Raw genomic sequence first — 19,529 nt, forward strand, 5'->3', positions numbered from 1 at the left:
AAGGATGTCCTGACTCTTAAGTCTACGGATCCCTTGATTCTTTTAGATCTTGTTGTCCAGTCACACTAGGTATATGTTGAGATACATAAGTGTTTTCTCTTTGAAAAACAACTTGAGGTCGGGTGCAGTGGCTCACGCCTGTAATCCCAGCACTTTGGGAAGCCAAGGCAGGCGGATCATGAGGTTAAGAGATCAAGAACATCCTGGCCAACACAGTGAAACTCCGTCTCTACTAAAAATATAAAAATTAGGCCGGGCGCGGTGGCTCAAGCCTGTAATCCCAGCACTTTGGGAGGCCGAGACGGGTGGATCACGAGGTCAGGAGATCGAGACCATCCTGGCTAACATGGTGAAACCCCGTCTCTACTAAAAATACAAAAACTAGCCGGGCAAGGTGGCGGGCACCTGTAGTCCCAGCTACTCGGGAGGCTGAGGCAGGAGAATGGCGTAAACCCGGGAGGCGGAGCCTGCAGTGAGCTGAGATCCGGCCACTGCACTCCAGTCTGGGCCACAGAGCAAGACTCCACCTCAAAAAATATATATATATATATATATATATAAAAATTAGCTGGGCATGGTAGCATGTGCCCATAGTCCTAGCTAGTCAGGAGGCTGAGGCAGAAGAATCGCTTGAACCTGTGAGGCGGAGGTTGCAGTGAACTGAGATCACACCACTGCACTCCAGCCTGGCGACAGAGCAAGACTCTATCAAAAAAAAAAAAGAAGAAAGAAAGAAAGAAAAACAATTTGAAATCCCTTAAGTTTACCATAAGAAAGACTCCCTATAGAGATCAAGCTGTTTCCCAGCCCAGGAGATAACAATGAGAGATCCTTAACTGAAGACAGGTATTCCCATATTAGGTAAAGCAGTCAGCAACTTCACAGGAAAACATAAAGCTTAAGTTAGTTGAAATGTGAAACATCTGAAGTTTAACCGTCTGGCTCATAAAGAGCTTTGCCTGTTTTGGTGAGCAAAGAGAAATTAATCTTCATGCATAGAATCCTGATTTCTTTTGGAGTGCCAACTAATACATCTTTTATATTAGCCCCAACCCTTTTTTTTTTTTTTTTTTTGGAGACAGGGTTTCACTCTGTCACCCAGGATGGAGTGCAGTCGTGTGATCACAACTCACCGCAGCCTCGACCTCCCCCATCTCAGGTGATACTTTCACCTCAGCCTCCCAAGTAGCAGGGACTACAGGTATGCACCATCACACCCTGCTAATTTTTGTATTTTTTTTACAGAGATGAGGGGGTTTCACCATGTTGCCCAGGTTGGTCTCGAACTCCTGGCCTCAAGCAATCCACTGGCCTCAGCCTCCCAAAGTGCTGGAATTACAGGCGTGAGCCACCGCACCCAACCTTAAATGTTTTTGTAGAGACTAAGTCTCACTATGTTGCCCAGGCTGGTCTCAAACTATTCGGCTCAAGCAATCCTCTCATCTTGACCTCACAAAGTGCTAGGATTACAGGCGTGAGCCACTAAGCCTAGCTTTATTTTAGTTTCTTGGCTAAAATAAGGGAAACAGAACTTTGTCAGAGTGACATGCAAAAAAATTGAAATCTATCTCTTTTCTCTCTAGAAACACTAAAGCTAAGGAAATAAAACATGTAGCCATTTAAAATGCTGCAGTCGTGAAGTCCAACGTCTTAAAAGCGCCTCTCATTTTGCCCCTCCGCGGGACTGTGACAACTTAGCAGCAGCAGGACATGTCTTAAGCCAAGACGTAAGGAAGGAAGGACTCCTTGCCGGACCTCACAAAAACAACCCGAGACCCATTAACACTTGTATCTCTAAATGAACTGGTCGTGGGACCGTAACAGCAGAGGCAGGAACTTGGCCAAAGAACTCTAACCAAGCCAGACAGTAAAAGGGCATGTGTAAGGGATGCCCCTGTCACCGCCCTCTGCTGTGGCCACACAGGAGGAATCCAGGAAACATGAAAAACATAAAACCACCTCCCTCCAAAGCTTCTAAATCTCCATCCCATTTTCAGCACTGGAAAAAATCATACATAAACAAGGTTTTTCCATACTAACAGAGCCTAATGTTTATTCTTTTTTTTTTTTTGCGACAGAGTTTCACTCTTGTTGCCCAGGCTGGAGAGAATGGAGTGATCTCGGCTCAGCACAACCTCCGCCTACCGGACTCAAGTGATTCTCCTGCTTCAGCCTCCGAGTAGCTGGGGCTACAGGCATGCGCCACCACGTTTGGCTATTTTTTTTTTTCTATTTTTAGTAGAGATGGGGTTTCTCCATGTTGGTCAGGCTGGTCTCGAACTCCCGACCTCAGGTGATCAGCCTGCTTCGGCCTCCCAAAGTGCTGGGATGACAGGCGTAAGCCACCACGCCTGGCCAATGTTTATTCTTCTAAGGATGTCTGATGTGGCAAAAAGTTAAACTGATTTTTTTATTTATTTAACTTATTTTCTTTCTTTCTTTCTTTTTTTGAGACGGAGTCTCGCTGCGTGGCCCAGGCTGGAGTGCAGTGGTGTGACCTTGGCTCACTGCAACCTCCGCCTCCCGGCGGGTTCGAGAGACTCTCCTGCCTCAGTCTCCCAATTAGCTGGGATTACAGGCACCCACCACCACGCCCAGCTATTTTTTGTATTTTTAGTAGAGATGGGGTTTCACCATGTCGGCCAGGCTGGTCTTGAACTCTAGACCTCATGATCTGCCCACCTCAGCCTCCCAAAATGCTGAGATTATAGGCGTGAGCCACTGCACCCAGCCTTATTTTCCTTTTGACTTGTGCACAAAAGTGGTATGTAATAAACATGTTTAATTATGTCAAAGAGTGCTATATATGAGAAACATAAAAGTCTGATAAGAATGCATTTTTTTCTTTTTTTAATTGAACTTTTTTTTTTTGAGATGGAGTTTTGCTCTTGTTGCCAAGGCTGGAGTGCAATGGCATGATCTCCCCTCACCGCAACCTCCACCTCCTAGGTTCAATCAATTCTCCCACCTCAGCCTCCCGACTAGCTGGGATTACAGGTGTACGTCACCACGCCCGGCTAATTTTTGTATTTTTAGTAGAGACAGGGTTTCACCATATTAGTCATGCTGGTTTCGAATTCCTGACCTCAGGTGATCCACCTGCCTTGGCCTCCCAAAGTGCTGGGATTACAGGTGTGAGCCACCATGCCCAGCCTTTTTCCTTTTTTAATTAATTTTTTTCTCTCACTATTTGAACTACAGGAATAATGCATGTTGTCATGTTTAATTTACAGTTATATTTTCTTAGTGACAGATAAAATAATTTGCATTCTGCAATCAATGACTTTTTTTCTTGAGATGGAATCTCACTCTGTCACCCAGGCTGGAGTGCAATGGCACAATCTCAGTTCACTGCAACCTCCACCTCCTGAGTTCAAGCAATTCTCCTGCCTCAGCCTCCTGTGTAACTGGGATTACATGTGCGTGCCACCACGCCCAGCTAATTTTTGTATTTTTAGCAGAGACAGGGTTCTGCCATGTTGGCCATGCTGGTCTCAAACTCCTGACCCCAGCTGACCCACCTGCCTCAGCCTCCCAAAGTGCTGGGATTACAGGCATGAGCTACTTAAGTAATAAGGTAGTTTACCTTATTTTGTTGTACTGCTATAAAATACCATGTTTTGTGTGATGTGGTCACATTACAGCATAACCTATTTTATTATAAGTCTTCAGGTTCATTTACTCCAATTTTATGACAGAATATCCTCTAAGGCTGTAATTGAAGAAATGTATTTGCTTTAGATAGGAGGTTTTGAAATGAAAGCCAAAATAGGGACACTCTACATCAGAGATTTACAATAAGTAGGATGAATTTTAAAATTACCTATGGCCAGCCGGGTGCAGTGGCTCACGCCTGTAATCCCAGCATTATGGGAGGCTGAGGCAGGAGGATCATGAGGTCAGGAGATGAAGACCATCCTGGCTAACACGGTGAAACCCCGTCTCTACTAAAAATACAAAAAAAAAAAAAAAAAATTAGCCGGGCATGGTGGGCGCCTGTAGTCCCAGCTACTGGGGAGGCTGAGACAGGAGAATGGTGTGAACCCAGGAGGCGGAGCTTGCAGTGAGCTGAGATGGCGCCACCACACTCCAGCCTGGGCGACAGAGACTCCGTCTCTAAAAATAAAAAACAAATAAATAAATAAATAAATTACCTATGGCCAAATCCCTATTTATAATATAAAGGACCACTGAACTCTTTCCAAATCCAAGTAACTCTCTACAATTAATTTAAGCTCTGTCTGCGCTGGGAGAAATTTTGTTTCCCATTGCAGCTCTTTAATGATGTGTAAGGGTTGATGATGCTTAACTTTAAATATCTAGAAAGAAGTAGGAACAACATGAAAGCTCAAAATTAAGAACAGAGACTGGACTCTGGTGTCCTGGCTTCTCTGATATCCCAGGGGCCTATTACACTTTGTCAGGCCCCCCAGCTCCCAACAGATCAGGAACTTGAGACACTGGCTGTGGTAACAGCCCTCAAGCTTGATAACTATTCATGGCCTCCGAGTACTTCTTACATTTCCAACTCATCAGATAGTAAAAATCTCAGAATCCTGATTTCAGATCTCATGAACTAATTCTACATCACCACCTCAAATTACCCAGCCTGAAGACATAACGGGCTTGGTATGAAGATATAAAGTATGTGGGAATGAGACTGAGGGCACTGTAGACATCTTGAACAAAAGGGTCAGATTAACCTGCAGCTGATAAGGAAAGGGCTCCAAACTTCTAGAACCTTCTTGTCAATTCTGCTTCAGTATTAGAACACATATGACTACCCACAACTCTGTCCCAACCCCATTTCCAATAATCTGGCCTAACTGTTGCCAGAATCTAGAGCGTTCTCGAAAACCACTCACTCAGCAGCTCCCTTGGCTAGTCCCACTGGCAATCTCGAACCACTGCAGCTGCTTCGGAGTGCCAACAGCACCCAAGCAGTTGCCCTCTTCCTTGGTGCTTAACTTAAGAAAGAACAATGCTGGGAAGGATAAAGATCACCCAGGAAGGACAGGGGAAGAGGAGTATGACACAGAGAACATGAGATAAACCCCTCGCTCTTCCCTTTTTCTCTATCATCTTTGACTTCTGGGATAACCGGGGGCAACCAGGTCAATTATGGAGACACACAATCACCTCGAACCCAGACTAGTGATCGAAAGGGAAAACGGGGTGAGGAGAGCAAAGGTTTTGGAGATGGAAAGCGCAGACAGGCAACAATGCACAGAAGTTAACAAGAGAAGGAGGGGGTCGGGGCGATGTAAGGAAGTCGTCATCGACGCCGCGCCGCCTCCCCCACCTAGCACCAGACCTCCGAAACTGCCCTCCGAGACTCGGGCTCTCCTATAAGGACGATCGTCCTCTCAGCTGGAGAACAAGGCCATGCCTCAACTCCTTCGCCAGGCGGAAGCGGGAGAGGAAGGCCGACCCCCAAGAGCGCCCCTTCAGGGGGTCCATCCGGCCTTGATCTCAGATTGGGGGGGGGTGTTTGCGTAGGGCGGGGCATCGCCTCAACAGCTGGGGGCTGCATCATGGCAGGAACGGGTTTCCCTGAGCCACGGAGCTGCAGCTTGCCTCCTCTACTACCCTGCTACCCGGTTACCTCTTCGCCTCTTCGTCGTCGAGCAGCTCTGGGTCGGTCGCCGCCATTACCACATCGCACTCCGCGGCAGCCGCCATCTTACCGCCGGGACCAGAGAGCTGGGTGGGAGGCCGGCGGTGAAGAGCACTTCCGGTTGGAGCATAGAGCAGCTCAGTGGCGCCGCGCCCAGAAGGGCTCCCTCGGGCTCGTCTACCAGAGAGAGGCTCCGCTTGGGGCCAGAGCGGCCTTCCGCCCCCGGATGTCCACGGTGGTCTCCGCGCCGGGGCGGGAGCCCAGGGACTGTGCCTGTGCGTAGGCGGCGCCACTTTACCCGTGGATGGGAAGGGAGGTGTACGGGTGGTAGCCTCTCTAGGGCTTGATTGGTTTCAGTATGCCAAGAGCCTCGTTGCCATAGCAACTTCCAATCCTAGAGAGTCTTCCTGAAAGGCTCCGTGGAGTCTGGGTTGGGTGGGGACCAGGTGACCCAAGACTGTAGAGAAAGAGTCCCCACTGCTACCTTTCCGACCTTGGAGTGTGTCCACAGCTTCTTCCCGGGAAAGGCAAGAGACACTGTGAGCCCAGTTCCCCCAGCTTTCATCGTTCTCTGGAAGCCCTGCCCAATCAAGCCAGGGGAATGCAGGGCGTCTTCACCCTGCGCCTTTCATCCACTCCGGATCTCCAAACACCAGCTGGTTCATCACCCTAATGACGCTGACCCTTTTACGAGGCTGCTTTCATGTCAGCCGCCTGGGAGTGCCATCTCAGCATTAAGCCTAGGAAAGCTGACACATGGCGCCCCAGACCCTGCCCTGGAGTTTATAAGGAAGCTCGCTGGGTGAGGTCCCTGCTCTTGTGTCCCCATTACTCCCACCTCTTATATAAACTCTCTACTCATCGCGCTTGTCTTGCCGAATGCGGTCTGGATTGAGAACTCACAGGGGACAAGGGCACAGTTTAATTGTCTTGTTATTCCCTCACCCAAGCTACTATTTGTGGAGCTGAATTAAATTGGAGCTTTCTGGGGTTAAATTGGAGGAGTATTAGGAGTAGCTTTACAATGGAAAGCTAAGAGTAGCTAAAATGAGAAGAGGGCAAAGGAATTTTTAAAAGGATTTACCTGTTTCTTCCAGGAAAACAGCATGTGCCAATGCTCCTACCCTGCCTATCCCAGTGTTGGGGGAGCTGAAACCACAGCGACCACTGAGTAGGGAGGGATAGGACAAGCTCACTAGGTTGCAAAGGAGGGGTCATTCGTTGAGCCAATCACTCAATAGCCCTTTCCAAAATGCCTACTCTGTGCTAGGTTGCGAGGGCACAAGACTTACAGACCACCTGCCCTGCCTGTCAGTGGCTCATAGTCCAGTCTAATGCTAGCCAACCTGCCTCACCATCTTCCCACTTTATGTTCTAAGGCAACTCATTTATTCCCACAGCTTTACTTCCATCTGTTGATGACTCTCAACTCTACATATCTCCAACCTAGACCTTTCTTCAGCTTCCACAGCTGCATATTCCAACTATCTACTGGATATCTCTTGTATGTTTCACAAATCCCCAAAGCTTACCATATTTAAATTTAACTTTTCATTGTCTACCTACACCTCAACAACAGAAAAAACAAATGCTGGATGTAATTATTATCTTTCCTAAATTCCGTATCTTGTTAAATGGATTAAACCATTCTCACTCTTGGCTTGCAATTTGTTGATTCTCTTACCAAATATTTCCCAAATCCATCTCCATTTTTCCATCCCGATTCAGGCGCTCATCATATTTTTAAATCTTGGAATAGGCTGGGCATGGTGGCATGCATCTGTAGTCCCAGCTACTTGGGAGGCTGAGGCAGGAGGATCACTTGAGCACAGGAGTTAGAGGCTACAGTGAGCTATGAGCACACCAGTGTACTCCAGCATGGAGAAAAGAGTAAGACCCTGTCCCTAAAAACAAAAAACGGCAACAAAAAAGCAACAGAAAAAAAAAAAAAAAAAAAACTTGGAATACAGCAATAGTCTCCTAATCGGTCCCTAATTTCATCTCTGTCCAGTCTTCCCTCTTCTGCCAGAGTGACCTTCCTCAGGGACTGATCATGTCACTTCATTGGCACTGGCTTTCCATTGCCGTCAGTTTGATCTCTTTGGCCTACCACACAAAGCCTTTGATTATCTGTTTCTTTTATTTTTTTAATTATTTAATTTGAGTACCAGTATTTAGGTCCTTTCTACCACCAATATTGAACCCAAGTTCTCATAGTTCCAGAAAATGCCATGACTTGTAGCCATGTTTCCTCCACCCTAGGACACCCTTTCCCCCAAGCTCTTCAGTGTCCGCTGACTCAAAGTTAAATGCCCTTTTGCTGTGCCCCACAGCACCTCAGTAATTGTTAGACATCTAGCTTCTCTAGACCATGAGTTCTGAGGGGCAGCCACCGTATCATCGTCCACTTTCTCTCAGTATATGGTCCTGCACATGACACAGAGAAGATGCTCAGAAAACATTTGACGAATGAATGATTGAGTAAACGAAGAGTTACTGTACCCTGATCGCCTTTAGAGGGAGAACATTTGGGCCTCAGAGACACCAGGACAACAAGCGGCCCGCGTCCAGGGAGTCTAGAACCTTGGGCTCCCGCGCACACCCAGGCCAGGTCGTGGCCGTCATTCCCCCGCCGGCCTCTGGGGGAGCTGCGCGGTCCGCGCCCGTTCTCCGCTGCCGGAATTCGTCTTGCCTGACGGAAGCTGGGGAGAGGGCAGACGGCGGGGGCGGGGCCTGGCGGAGCCTACACTGACCCGGGAGGAAGACTGGATCCTGTGCGGCGGTCCGGCCCTTCCCTGGTCCCCGCGCGGTCCGAGGGCCCGGCTGGTGCTGCGGGGGCCCCGGGAGGTACGGAGCTGGGAGGCGAGGCTTGTCCGGCGCTAGGATCGGCCTCCACCTCCGGGCCGCTTTAGGTGGCTGGTCTTTGCCTCTCATTCATCTGGGGGCTCCCCCGTGGGAAAATCTGTGGCGGAGGTCCCTCTGGCCCACTCTTATGGTGTCTTTTATTGTAGGTCTCAGTATATGAAGAGGGGATCTGTGTCAGGAGCTTCCCCTGGAGAGGTTTCTGTTTGGGACCGTCTTTGGGAGTGATCTATCTCTGCTCGCTGTGGGGGGATCTTTGTCTGGAGCTCTTGGGTGGGGGGTGGGCTTGTGTTTGGAAGTTTGCCTTCGGGGAGATACCTGTCTGGGACCTCTTAGGGTTTCTATGAACTTTCTCTTTTGTGTCTGTCAGCCCAAGGGCAGCAAAAAGTATCTCCTTTCTGAAGCCTTTTTTCCCCTAGGTTTCTTCACTCTTTCTCTCTTATGTTCATTTTAGCCGTATACTTGACTGGGGTTTAGAGGGAATTGATTGTTGTTCAGATGAGTCGTACAGGAAAGCAGATTGTCTTTTTTTTTTTTTTTTTTTTTTTTTTTAAAGACGGAGTCTCGCTCTGTTCCCCAGGTTGAAGTGCAGTTGCACAATCTTGGCTCACTGCAACCTCCGGCTCCCGGGTTCAAGCGATCCTCCTGCCTCAGCCTCTCAAGTAGCTGGGATTACAGGCACTGCCACCACGCCTGGCTAATTTTTTGTATTTTTAGTAGAGACGAGGTTTCACTATGTTGGCCAGTCTGGTCTCAAACTCCTGACTTTGTGATCCGCCCACCTCAGCCTCCCGAAGTGCTGGCATGAGCCACCGTGCCCTGCCCCAGATTATCCTTTTTATTTGCTCAGTCCCCCCAGGGAGCAGATGGCTTCAGCCAGCCACACAAAACACTATTCCTGCTTAACTCGCCACGGGGTCGTGATTAAAGAGAGGAAGCTGGGCTGAGTTCCCTTCACTAATTGGTCCTCTCTACATCTTGTGCACAGAAGGGAACCTGGCCGGTGGCCAGTGACTCTCCTCTCCCTTTATGGCAGCATTTCCAAGCACCTGCCCTGTGACAGGTAGTGGCTAGGAACTGGGGATAACAAAGACGAATAAAATAACAGCTCACCATCCAGTAGTGAACATAGAGACATCGGTTTCCTCTGACTAGCATTGGGATGGTGCTGAAACCCTGGAACTATACATTTAGTTTAGAACTTGGGCTCTCAGTTATGGAATTTCTGCCTTCTTTTTTTTGGTTTTTGTTTTTGTCCACCAGAAAACATCTGCTAGTAACTGCCCTCTGTGTTGATGCTTTCTTTCCTCACCTCACCCAGCGTGCTTCTGTTCTTCAAGGTTGAAAACTAAGCATGGGGAAGAGCTGCAAGGTGGTCGTGTGTGGCCAGGCATCTGTGGGCAAAACTTCAATCCTGGAGCAGCTTCTGTATGGGAACCACGTGGTGGGTGAGTGTTGTTGGAGGGGGAGGAACAGTGGGAGAAGTTGAAGAATAAGGAATAGGCTTGATCACAACACACACAGGCTAAAAGCTGCTCCTGGTGGTTTTTGCCCCTGGAAGAATAAAACTTACATTGTAACGAATCAACTCTGCAACACTGAACAAAATCGGAGGGAGAAAGCCCTGTGTCCAAGATAGGAAGGAGAAGCTGTCATATCACACTTGTGCTTAGCATGGAATTAGCATAAAATTAATGTCCATTGGCTGGGCGTGGTGGATCACACCTGTAATCCCAGCACTTTGGGAGGCTGAGGTGGGCGGATCACCTCAGGTCAGGAGTTCAAGACCAGCCTGAACAACTTGGAGAAACCCCGTCTGTACTTAAAAATACAAAATCAGCTGGGCGTGGTGGCGCATGCCTGTAATCCCAGCTATTCAGGAGGCTGAGGCAGGAGAATCACTTGAACCCGGGAGGTACAGGTTGCAGTGAGCCGAGATCGCACCATTACACTCCAGCCTGGGCAACAAGAGCAAAAGTCTGTCTCAAAAAAAAAAAAAAAAAAGAGGTAAATTAATGTTAGTTCCCCTAAACCCAAATCATTTCAGTCCTGCCAGGCTGTCAATTCTCTGGCCTCCTCAGCCCCCCACATTCCTTTCTCCCCATCTGGTCAGCCTTAAGCTGTTCTCATAACTCACATTTCCCATCTCCCTCTCCACTTCAGACAGTTTTCTCATTTTATACCAGGTTCAGAGATGATCGAGACGCAGGAAGACATCTACGTGGGCTCCATTGAGACAGACCGAGGGGTGCGAGAGCAGGTGCGTTTCTACGACACCCGGGGGCTCCGAGATGGGGCCGAACTGCCCCGACACTGCTTCTCTTGCACTGATGGCTACGTCCTGGTCTACAGCACAGATAGCAGAGAGTCTTTTCAGCGTGTGGAGCTGCTCAAGAAGGAGATTGACAAATCCAAGGACAAGAAGGAGGTGTGTGGCATAGGCTTCTGGTGGGAGCCTCAGTGATCAGAGAATTTGGGCAGTGGGCTGGTTTGGGGAGCCTGGCATGGCTCCATTCTTCACTCCAAGGTGAGTTAGGAGCTAGAAGTGGGGTGGCTGCATGTTGAGTCTGCTCAACCAAAGAGGCCTCTTTGTGGCTTAAGGGGTCCCTGACCTAATGTATGAAGCCCCCACTAGTTGTTCTTCTGATAGTTCCGTGCTTTTAGCTATGAAAGGACTTCTTTATTTTTTTTTAAATTTTTTAATTTTTTTTGAGACAAGGTCTCACTCTGCCACCCAGGCTGGAGTGCAGTGGCATGATCACAGCTCACTGCAGCCTCAACCTCCCAAGGCTTGGGTGGTCCTCCTGCCTCAGCCTCCTGAGTAGCTAGGACTACAGGTGCACACCACCATGCCTGGCTCAGTTTTGTATTTTTACTAGAGATGGGGTTTTGTCATGTTGCTCAGGCTGTTCTCAAACTCCTGGACTCAAGCAGTCCACCTGCCTCATCCTCTCAAAGTGTTGGGATTACAGGCATGAGCCACGCATCTGGCCATGAAGGCCCTTCTGTTCTCCAGAATCCCCCTCTAAGCTGCAGAATCCCCCTCTAAGCTCTGGGAGTGCTTCCTCGTGAGTTGTTGAGCCAGAAACTGACTGCTAGTAATGAGCATGTATGGGCAATACAGGGCTGGTGATAGAACTCCTAAAAGGAGGGCTAGATGGAGGCCAGAATTTGAACAGAGGAAAGAGAAGAAAAAGCAACCATCTCCTTTCCCACAATGAGTGGTATGGAATCTAGAAAGAGACGAGACATCAGCCATTTAGCCTTCCTCTCATAGAACTCCTGGGTGGCTGCCATCCCCCATGTCCATTCCTGGGTCTATGATACATTCACAGGCCTATGCTCTGTTCCTCTTCCCCAGGTCACCATCGTGGTCCTTGGCAACAAGTGTGACTTACAGGAGCAGCGGCGTGTAGACCCAGATGTGGCTCAGCATTGGGCCAAGTCAGAGAAGGTGAAGCTGTGGGAGGTGTCAGTGGCGGACCGGCGCTCCCTCCTGGAGCCCTTCGTCTACCTGGCCAGCAAGATGACGCAACCCCAGAGCAAGTCTGCCTTCCCCCTCAGCCGGAAGAACAAGGGCAGCGGCTCCTTGGATGGCTGAAGAGCCGCCGTTCCTCCTTTATAATCCTAGCCCCATTTCAGCATCTGGGGCTCTGGTAGATGGGTTGAGGGCAAAGTAGAGGGAAAGCTGCCTTTCCCAGTCAGCCACAGAGCTCCCCAGTAGGCCAGGCCCCAGCCACTTTGCTCCCTCTCACCTCCAGGAAGTACAAATACTCTTGGTTGACATCCCCTTCCTCAGCCCTCGCAGCCTACTCCCCACCCCAGCTTTTATAGGCTCTGCTCCACTGTCTCCTGGGGCAGTGGGTCACCGTCCCTTCCAGCTGCCCCAAACAGGAAGCAGAGTCACCATGCAGCAGTGTCCCTTCTCGGGTCTGGTTCCTATTATAGGTAGGTCCCACTCTCTGGGCTTCCTGTCAGTGACATACACTTATGGCACCAGCCTGGACGCCAGAAAAAGGGTGTCCAGGTATTGTGTGTATGCCTTTAGTTGTGCCTGTGTGTGTGTGCATGCACACACATATGCTCCTATACTGGTGTTAGGCGTCTCCTCATCCCTCACCCTGACCTTTCTCCTGTCCTTTTCTTGGCTGGAAGAAGCTAGCCTCCTGGGAGTGTAGTTTTCTGTTTTAAATCCCCCACCCCTGGCTGGGCTCGGTGACTCACGCCTGTAATCCCAGCACTTTGGGAGGCCAAGGCTGGTGGATCACTTGTGGTCAGGAGTTCACGACCAGCCTGGCCAACATTGTGAAACCCCATCTCTGCCAAAAATACAAAAGTTAACCGGGCATGGTGGCACATGCCTGTAATCCCAGCTACTCTGGGAGGCTATGGCAGGAAAATGGCTTGAACTCAGAAGGTGGAGGCTGCAGTGAGCTGAGATCGTGCCACTGCACTCCAGCCTGGTCAACGGAGCAAGACTCCATCTCAAGAAAAAAAAAAATTCCCCACCCCCACCAATAGTTTAACTTCCTCTTCCTGCTCAGGGAGCAGATCGGCCTCATTGGTTGAGGTGGAATAGAATAACTGGTCTGTGAGTCGCCACCCCACTTTGTGACCCAGCAAGACCTTTCCCCTCTCTGGGTGTCAGTTTCTTATCTGTAAGATGACCAGAGTTGCGCAGATGATCTCCTAGATCCTTTCCAGTTCTCTGATTTTGTAAAGCCAATGGCTTCTCCCTCTTCAAGGTGCTATGCCGACCAGCCCTGAAGGCTGGGATCTGCCGCTCCCTCCAGCCACCAGGGGGTAGGAGTGCACTACCTGCTATCAGTCGCCAGAGCGGCCACTCTGTGCCCAGCCCGCCAGCCTTGCCCTTGGAGGCTGCTCTTCATCCTGCCTGTGGTTTTCAGCTCAGAGCTGGACTTCTATTTATAAGTTACCTGTATTTATATTTATATGCCCGCTGCCATGGTGAAGGCTGGACAAGGTGCTCCTCTGGCCCCTCCTTCTTACCTCAGATGCCTGAACAAAACAAGGCAAACACGTAGCAGCCTCTCAGGAGCAGACAGGTCCTCTTTCGGGGCTCAGGAGGGTGGGCACATACCCAGCGGCCTGCAAAGTGAGCTTATTACCCACTACTTCCTGTGCCCGCTTTGTGCTTCTAAGGTGCACACCTAGCCTAGGTGAGACACTGCAGCCAGGCAACCACCGACACACGCCCCTTCTCAAAGCCAGAGGTGAGTGGGGCAGGTGCCCAGGGCTGGGCGAGTGGAATTAGGACACACACAGGCTTGGGCTTCAAGTTCATTTATTGATGCATTCATTGGACACAATAAAACCACAATTGTTATCAAAAAGTTTCCCTCCCCTCCCCCCTTTTTCTGGTTCTCCCATTGGAAATGGCTTAAAAAAAAAAAAAAAGATAAGGGGGATACTGGCAAGGTCCCATATTGTGGGGTGCAGAGGGGCAATGCTGCAGTGGGAGGAAGCGTGTGACACTGATGTTGACAGCATGAAATGGGTCTTGTAAGTGCGTGTGAGACTGCCTCCCAATACTTAGCTTCACAGTGGCAGGGGCTGGTTGAGAGAAGGGAAAGCTCTTCCTTTGGGAGCCCTGGGGGTATTCGGTATTAGCTGAGTCCATAGTCTGAGGGACTCCAAGACTGAGGGACCCCCACACCCGCCCTCCAAGAGCTGGGGTTTAGGAAGTCAGAGAAAGGCTAATAAGAGCTGCTGAGGGATGAGTTACCCCCTCAATATTAAGACTGGGCTCGTCGGCAAGTATCACTTGAACCAGGGAGGCAGAGGCTGCCGTGAGCCAAGATCGCACCGCTGCACTCTAACCTGGGCAACAGAATGCAACTCTCAAAAAAAAAAAAAAAAAAAAGAAACAATGTCTGAGCCCATGAATGCCCAGAAGATTAAGATTAAAACAAACAAACAAAACCCTGGGCCCAACCAGAACATCACCTCCTCTCAGTCCCACCCCTTCAGAGCAGATGAAGCCCCCAAAAGCTTTCAGAGCCAGCCCCACCACCTCCTTGGCTCTGCCCCACCTTAGCACTGCTGATCGAAGGACTTCTGGGTCCCCCTTTCTCCTCCATGGTCCTCTGTCACACTCCCATGGTCACCTTGTCCTGATAGCCTTGAGCCTGCTCCAGCTAGAGACCCCATCCCTATCTCCAGTGAAGCCCCAGAGCCTAGGAATAGAGGTCAGAGAGTTGTTCCCCGGCTAGGAGAGGATGGCTTGTAGAAGCTAAGATTCCTGGAGTCTGGCCATGTGGGTCCTGGTGTAGGTCTTGGGTGGAGGAAAGTGAGAGCACCACGTGGCTGGGGCTGAGATTTTGCATAGATCTTTGGGGTCTGTCAGGGTGGGAAATGCAGGGAAGCCTAGGACTAACCCTGGAAGGCATGGGAAAGGAGGGTGGGGACAGTCGTTGGAAGGGAGCTGCCCTTAAAACTAGCCCAGTTCGGCCGGGCACGGTGGCTCAAGCCTGTAATCCCAGCACTTTGGGAGGCCGAGGTGGGCGGATCATGAGGTCAGGAGATCGAGACCATCCTGGCTAACACGGTGAAACCCTGTCTCTACTAAAAAAATACAAAAAAACTAGCTGGGCGAGGTGGCCGGCGCCTGTAGTCCCAGCTACTCGGGAGGCTGAGGCAGGAGAATGGCGTAAACCCGGGAGGCGGAGCTTGCAGTGAGCCAAGATCCGGCCACTGCACTCCAGCCTGGGCGACAGAGCGAGACTCCGTCTCAAAAAAAAAAAAAAAAAAAAAAAACTAGCCCAGTTCTTTCTGGATCGGGCAGGACCCCTGAAGCTATTCACAGTCTCTGTGGCATGTAGGAACCCAAGGTGTCTCAGGACAGTAGGAGACAAGGAGTGGCTATTGGGAAATCAGCTCTGGCCTCCCCGTGAGGGCTAATAAGGGGCAAGGACGATAGGTCCTGTGGCAGGGCGGACAGCTCCTGCTGGGGTGCGAAACAGAGCTGGGCCCAGGATCGGAGCTGGGAAGAGGGTAGTGGCTGCTGTAGGGGCCGGGCGGAGGGCCAGGGGCCCTGGCAGGGCACAGATGGCAGTGGCTGCGGTGGGGAGCGGGCTGGGCAGGAAGCGGGCTGCCAGCGTCTTGGTGAGTTGCTTCTGCAAGGCCAGTTTAGACTACACAGAAAAGAAAGGAATGGACACAGTCTCCACCCCGGAAAACCGCACCCCCTCCCTGGGGCCCATCCTCAAGCTTTTTGCTGCAGAGAAAATGTGCCTTTTAGAGTTCCAAACCTAAATCCTCCTCCCTTCCCACCCCCAAACATTCATTCCAAAGGGCTTTCTCCACCACCTGTCTTCCTGTCCAGAGGGAGGAAAGTCTCAGGATGGGAGAAGGGAGGAGGATTTACGGGATAGAGATGGTCTCTAGGAGATGCACGCCCACCCCTTGCTCTTGCCCCTAAGATGACTACCCCAGCCCACCTCCCCGGAAATTCCTCTGGGCAGATCCCAGTTCCCAGCCCCAGCTCTCTCACTGCCCAGCAGCCTCAGTGCAGGGTGGCCTGTTTCCTGCCCCACCACAGCCCCCCATCTGGCCCTCCCAGCCCACCCTCTCCCCTCCTGACCCAGTCCCAGCTCTGTTGCCTGGAGACAGATACCTTGAGGATACTCACAGCCAGCGCTGCGTGCTTCTGCAGCTTGCTGTGCTGGCTGGAGGGCTTGGGGGGCTTCCCGGCCAGGCGGTCTTTGTGCCTCCTGCTGCTCATGTGCTAATGGACAGACAGACAGACTGGGAACAAGATGACAAAGCCCAAGGACCCCAAGACCATCATCCTCGACTCTCTCCCCCTTCCTCTACCCACAGCACGTACCTCCGAAGCACACGGACTGGGTCCTCACCCTGGGGCAGGCTCTGGGACGGGGAGGTGAGTCTTGGCCTTTGCCCTCAGTTGGCCTGCTGGCCTCACTCCTCTAGCCCGCTCTGCTCTGCCCTGCCTGCCCTCTTCAGGATCCTTCCCTCTCCTGCCCTGCCCCTCACCCCCTCCCCTGGCTCCAACCCCAGTCCCAGCCTCACTTCTCCCACCTGCTTGAGTTGGGTCTCTGAATTGACCTGGAGCTGACAGAGAGCACAGTGGAAAGCAGGGCTGGGCCCCTGCCGGCCACCCCGGCCCCCTGTCACCCTCTTGGCCTTGTGTCCGGCGCCTCCCCTGGACACCGGGCGGCCCCGGCTCCTCCGGGGAGCCCCTCGCTGACCTTCCATCATCCACCGGTGCTTGGCTCCTGGAGAGGGAAGAAGGCAGTCTCTCGGCAGCAGGAAGGGGTTGCAGGGGCTGCAGAGACCCCCTCCACACTCATGCAGTTTGGCTCTCCCTGTAAGCCTCACGGCTGCTCTGTGCACACATCGCCCTCCAGCCACACGTGGTTTCCCCTCCCAGCTTCTGTCGTTTCATGCCAGCCCCTCCCATGGAAGGCCTCCCTGCACTACAAATGGCTGGCTTCCCCTTTGCTTTGATCTCAGTCCCTCCCTTCTAGGTGTGATCTAAGGAGAGAGGGAGGTATCTCCTGTCTCCTGTGGAGTGACCCTTCAGAGATGTAGCGACCTTCAGTTCTTGCTGCCTCAGACTTCTCTTCCCAATTCTCCTCCCCAAGGAGTAATGGGAGGACCCAGAAACACCCGCTCAATAATACGCGAGCACAACGCCTCTGCCACCCAACCCTTGAGCGAAGCACCAGGAACTCAAGCCTACCCTCATCTGGTGAGGCTCAGCTTCTGCCCCACCCTTTCCCCAGGCTCCAGCTCCTGGGGACCACTGACCTGTGTTGTGAGCCTGAAGCTGGGAGGCCGAGTTCACTGTCACCTTACACGTGGGGCAGTAGAGGTGCCCCTTCTCACTCCTGCCTTCCCCACTCACGCAGCTTCCCACAGCAGCTGCCGCCGGCTCAGGCCCTGGTGCCTCTCTCCCAGGCTCTGGGGAGCAAGGTGGGCAGGAGGAAGAAGAGGACGAGGAGGAGGCAGCATCCAAGAGCTCTGCGTGGGCTGGCTCCCTGGATGTAGGGTCCAGAGTTGGTGGTGGCTGGAGTGGAGACCCAAGAGGTGGGACTGCAGGAACTGCTGCGGGGATGGAAGGCATGGGGGCACAGTGTGAGGCCCAATGTGACACTGGAGACCACGATCTTCAGCTCTGACCATGGAGGTGACCTGGAGGGCCTCTGGTGGATGACCAGCACTGAATTCTAGGCCCCACTTTTCTACCAACTCACTGGGCAGACTTGGGCCTCAGTTTCCCCGTCGGAAATCACTAAGTTGGACACAGTGGTCTCAGAAAGCCCTCACAGCCCTCATATTCTTATTCACTAACTTAAATAGGCAGAGATCACCAAAAAAGATGTACTAGAATGTTCAGAGAACACTATTCATAATATCATAAAACTGAAACTACCCACATGTCCACCAACAGGAGAGCAGATTTTTAAAAAACAGTGGTACAGGCTGGATACGGTGGCTCACGTCTGTAATCCCAGCACTTTGGGAAGCCAAGGCAGGTGGATCACCTAAGGTCAGGAGTTAGAGACTGGCCTGGCCAACATGGTGAAACCCTCTCTCTACTAAAAATACAGAATTAGCCAGGTGTGGTGGCACATGCCTGTAGTCCCAGCTACTCGAGGCTGAGGCAGGAGAATCACTTGACCCCGGAGGGCAGAGGTTGCAGTGAGCCAAGATCATGCCACTGCACTCCAGCCTAGGCAGCAGAGTGAAACTCTATCTCAAAAAAAATAAAACAAAACAAAACAAACAAAGTGGTAGGGGCCAGATGCAGTAGCTCACACTTGTAATCCCAGCACTTTGGGAGGCCAAAGTGGGCAGATGACTTGAGTCCAGGTGTTCGAGATCAGCCTGGGCAACACAGTGAAACACCGTCAGTACTAAAAATACAAAAATTAGCCAGGCATGGTGGCACATGCCTATAGTTCCGCTACTTGGGAGGCTGAGGCAGGAGGATCACTTGAGAGCCAGGGAGGTGGATGAGCCTAGATCACACCACTGTACTCCAGCCTGGGTGACAGAGCCAGACCCTGTCTCAAAAAAAAAAAAAAAGTTTTTAAAAATTCAAATTTAAAAAAAAGTAGTGGTATGATCTGCAATGGAGTACTACACAGCAATGAAAAAGAACAAACTACAGCTACACACAAAAACATGGATGAATCTTACAGACACAATGAATGTTGATGAATGTTTGTGAGAGATGAATAAAACCCAGATACAGGCCGGGTGGGGTGGCTCACACCTGTAATCCCAGCAGTTTGGGAGGCCAAGGCGGGTGGATCACAAGGTCAGGAGTTAGAGACCAGCCTGGCCAATATGGTGAAACCCTGTCTCTACTAAAAATAAAAAATATTAGCTGGACGTGGTGGCGGGTGCCTGTAGTCCCAGCTACTTGGGAGGCTGAGGCAGGAGAATGGCTTGAACCTGGGAAGCAGAGGTTGCAGTGAGCCAAGATTGCACCACTGTGCTCTAGCATGGGAGACAGAGCGAGACTCTCTCTCAAAAAACAAACAAAAAAACACAAAACAAAACAGATACAAAAAACCCTACATACTCTATGATTCACCAAAAACAGGTAAAACTGATGTATGCTGCGAAGTCAGGATCGTATTTACCATTAGAGGGGCTGCAGTCTGTTGAATAGTGTCTCCCCCAAAATTCATGTCTATCTGGAACCTCAGAATGTGACCTTATTTGGAAACAGGGTCTTTGCAGATAAAATTACTTAAGATGAGGTCATGCTGGGTTTGGGTGGGACTAATCTAGTGACTGGTACCCTTATAAGAAGAGCTTGTGGAGACACAGAGACACACAAGAGAGAATGTGGAGATGGAGGAGGAGACTGGAGTGATGCGTCTATAAGCCAAGGAGTGCCAAGGAATGCCCGCAACCACCAAAGGCCAGAAGAGAAGCACGGGACACTTTCTCCTCAGAGCCCCCAAGAAGGAACCAACCCTGTCAATGCCTTGATTTCAGACTTCTGGCCTCTGAGCTTGGGAAAATACATTTCTGTTGTTTTCAGCCACCC

General features: G+C 50.9%; 3 protein-coding genes across 6 annotated transcripts in view; 1 reads left to right on the forward strand and 2 right to left on the reverse strand.

The window, feature by feature from the left end:
• DNAJC7 (DnaJ heat shock protein family (Hsp40) member C7) overlaps positions 1-5,957 on the reverse strand; it is a 42,746-nt gene extending 36,789 nt beyond the window's left edge. The window contains exon 1 of one of the 2 annotated variants that reach the window (XM_023204107.2): positions 3,824-5,411. Coding sequence is in view for 1 of the 2 variants with exons in the window: in XM_023204106.3 (XP_023059874.1) it covers positions 5,606-5,682 (77 nt within the window). In the remaining variant the exon portion in view is untranslated. Of the gene's footprint in view, positions 1-3,823; positions 5,412-5,605 lie in introns of those variants that run through there. The other variant, XM_023204106.3, reaches the window with a different exon arrangement.
• Positions 5,958-8,312: 2,355 nt separating this feature from the next.
• Positions 8,313-13,833, forward strand: NKIRAS2 (NFKB inhibitor interacting Ras like 2). 3 transcript variants are annotated; one of them, XM_023204103.1, is made up of 4 exons: positions 8,313-8,464; positions 9,820-9,927; positions 10,666-10,907; positions 11,841-13,833. In XM_023204103.1, the coding sequence occupies exons 2-4, from the start codon at positions 9,834-9,836 to the stop codon at positions 12,078-12,080; spliced, it is 576 nt and encodes a 191-aa protein (XP_023059871.1). In that variant the 5' UTR covers positions 8,313-8,464; positions 9,820-9,833; the 3' UTR covers positions 12,081-13,833. The 3 variants fall into 3 exon arrangements, with proteins under 3 accessions (XP_023059871.1, XP_023059872.1, XP_023059873.1); XM_023204104.1 differs by having other exon boundaries at positions 8,332-8,464; positions 9,801-9,927; XM_023204105.1 differs by having other exon boundaries at positions 8,373-8,529.
• Positions 13,834-15,238: 1,405 nt separating this feature from the next.
• ZNF385C (zinc finger protein 385C) overlaps positions 15,239-19,529 on the reverse strand; it is a 42,171-nt gene continuing 37,880 nt past the window's right edge. Inside the window, exons 6-9 of the mRNA XM_023204102.2 lie at positions 17,273-17,569; positions 16,541-16,737; positions 16,116-16,226; positions 15,239-15,633 (exon numbers count right to left, since the gene is read on the reverse strand). Coding sequence (XP_023059870.1) covers positions 15,397-15,633; positions 16,116-16,226; positions 16,541-16,737; positions 17,273-17,569 — 842 coding nt within the window. The 3' untranslated portion in view covers positions 15,239-15,396. The remainder of the gene's footprint in view (positions 15,634-16,115; positions 16,227-16,540; positions 16,738-17,272; positions 17,570-19,529) is intronic.

This window comes from Piliocolobus tephrosceles, chromosome 16 (assembly GCF_002776525.5).
Source record: "Piliocolobus tephrosceles isolate RC106 chromosome 16, ASM277652v3, whole genome shotgun sequence".
Classification (NCBI taxonomy): Eukaryota; Metazoa; Chordata; class Mammalia; order Primates; family Cercopithecidae; genus Piliocolobus; species Piliocolobus tephrosceles.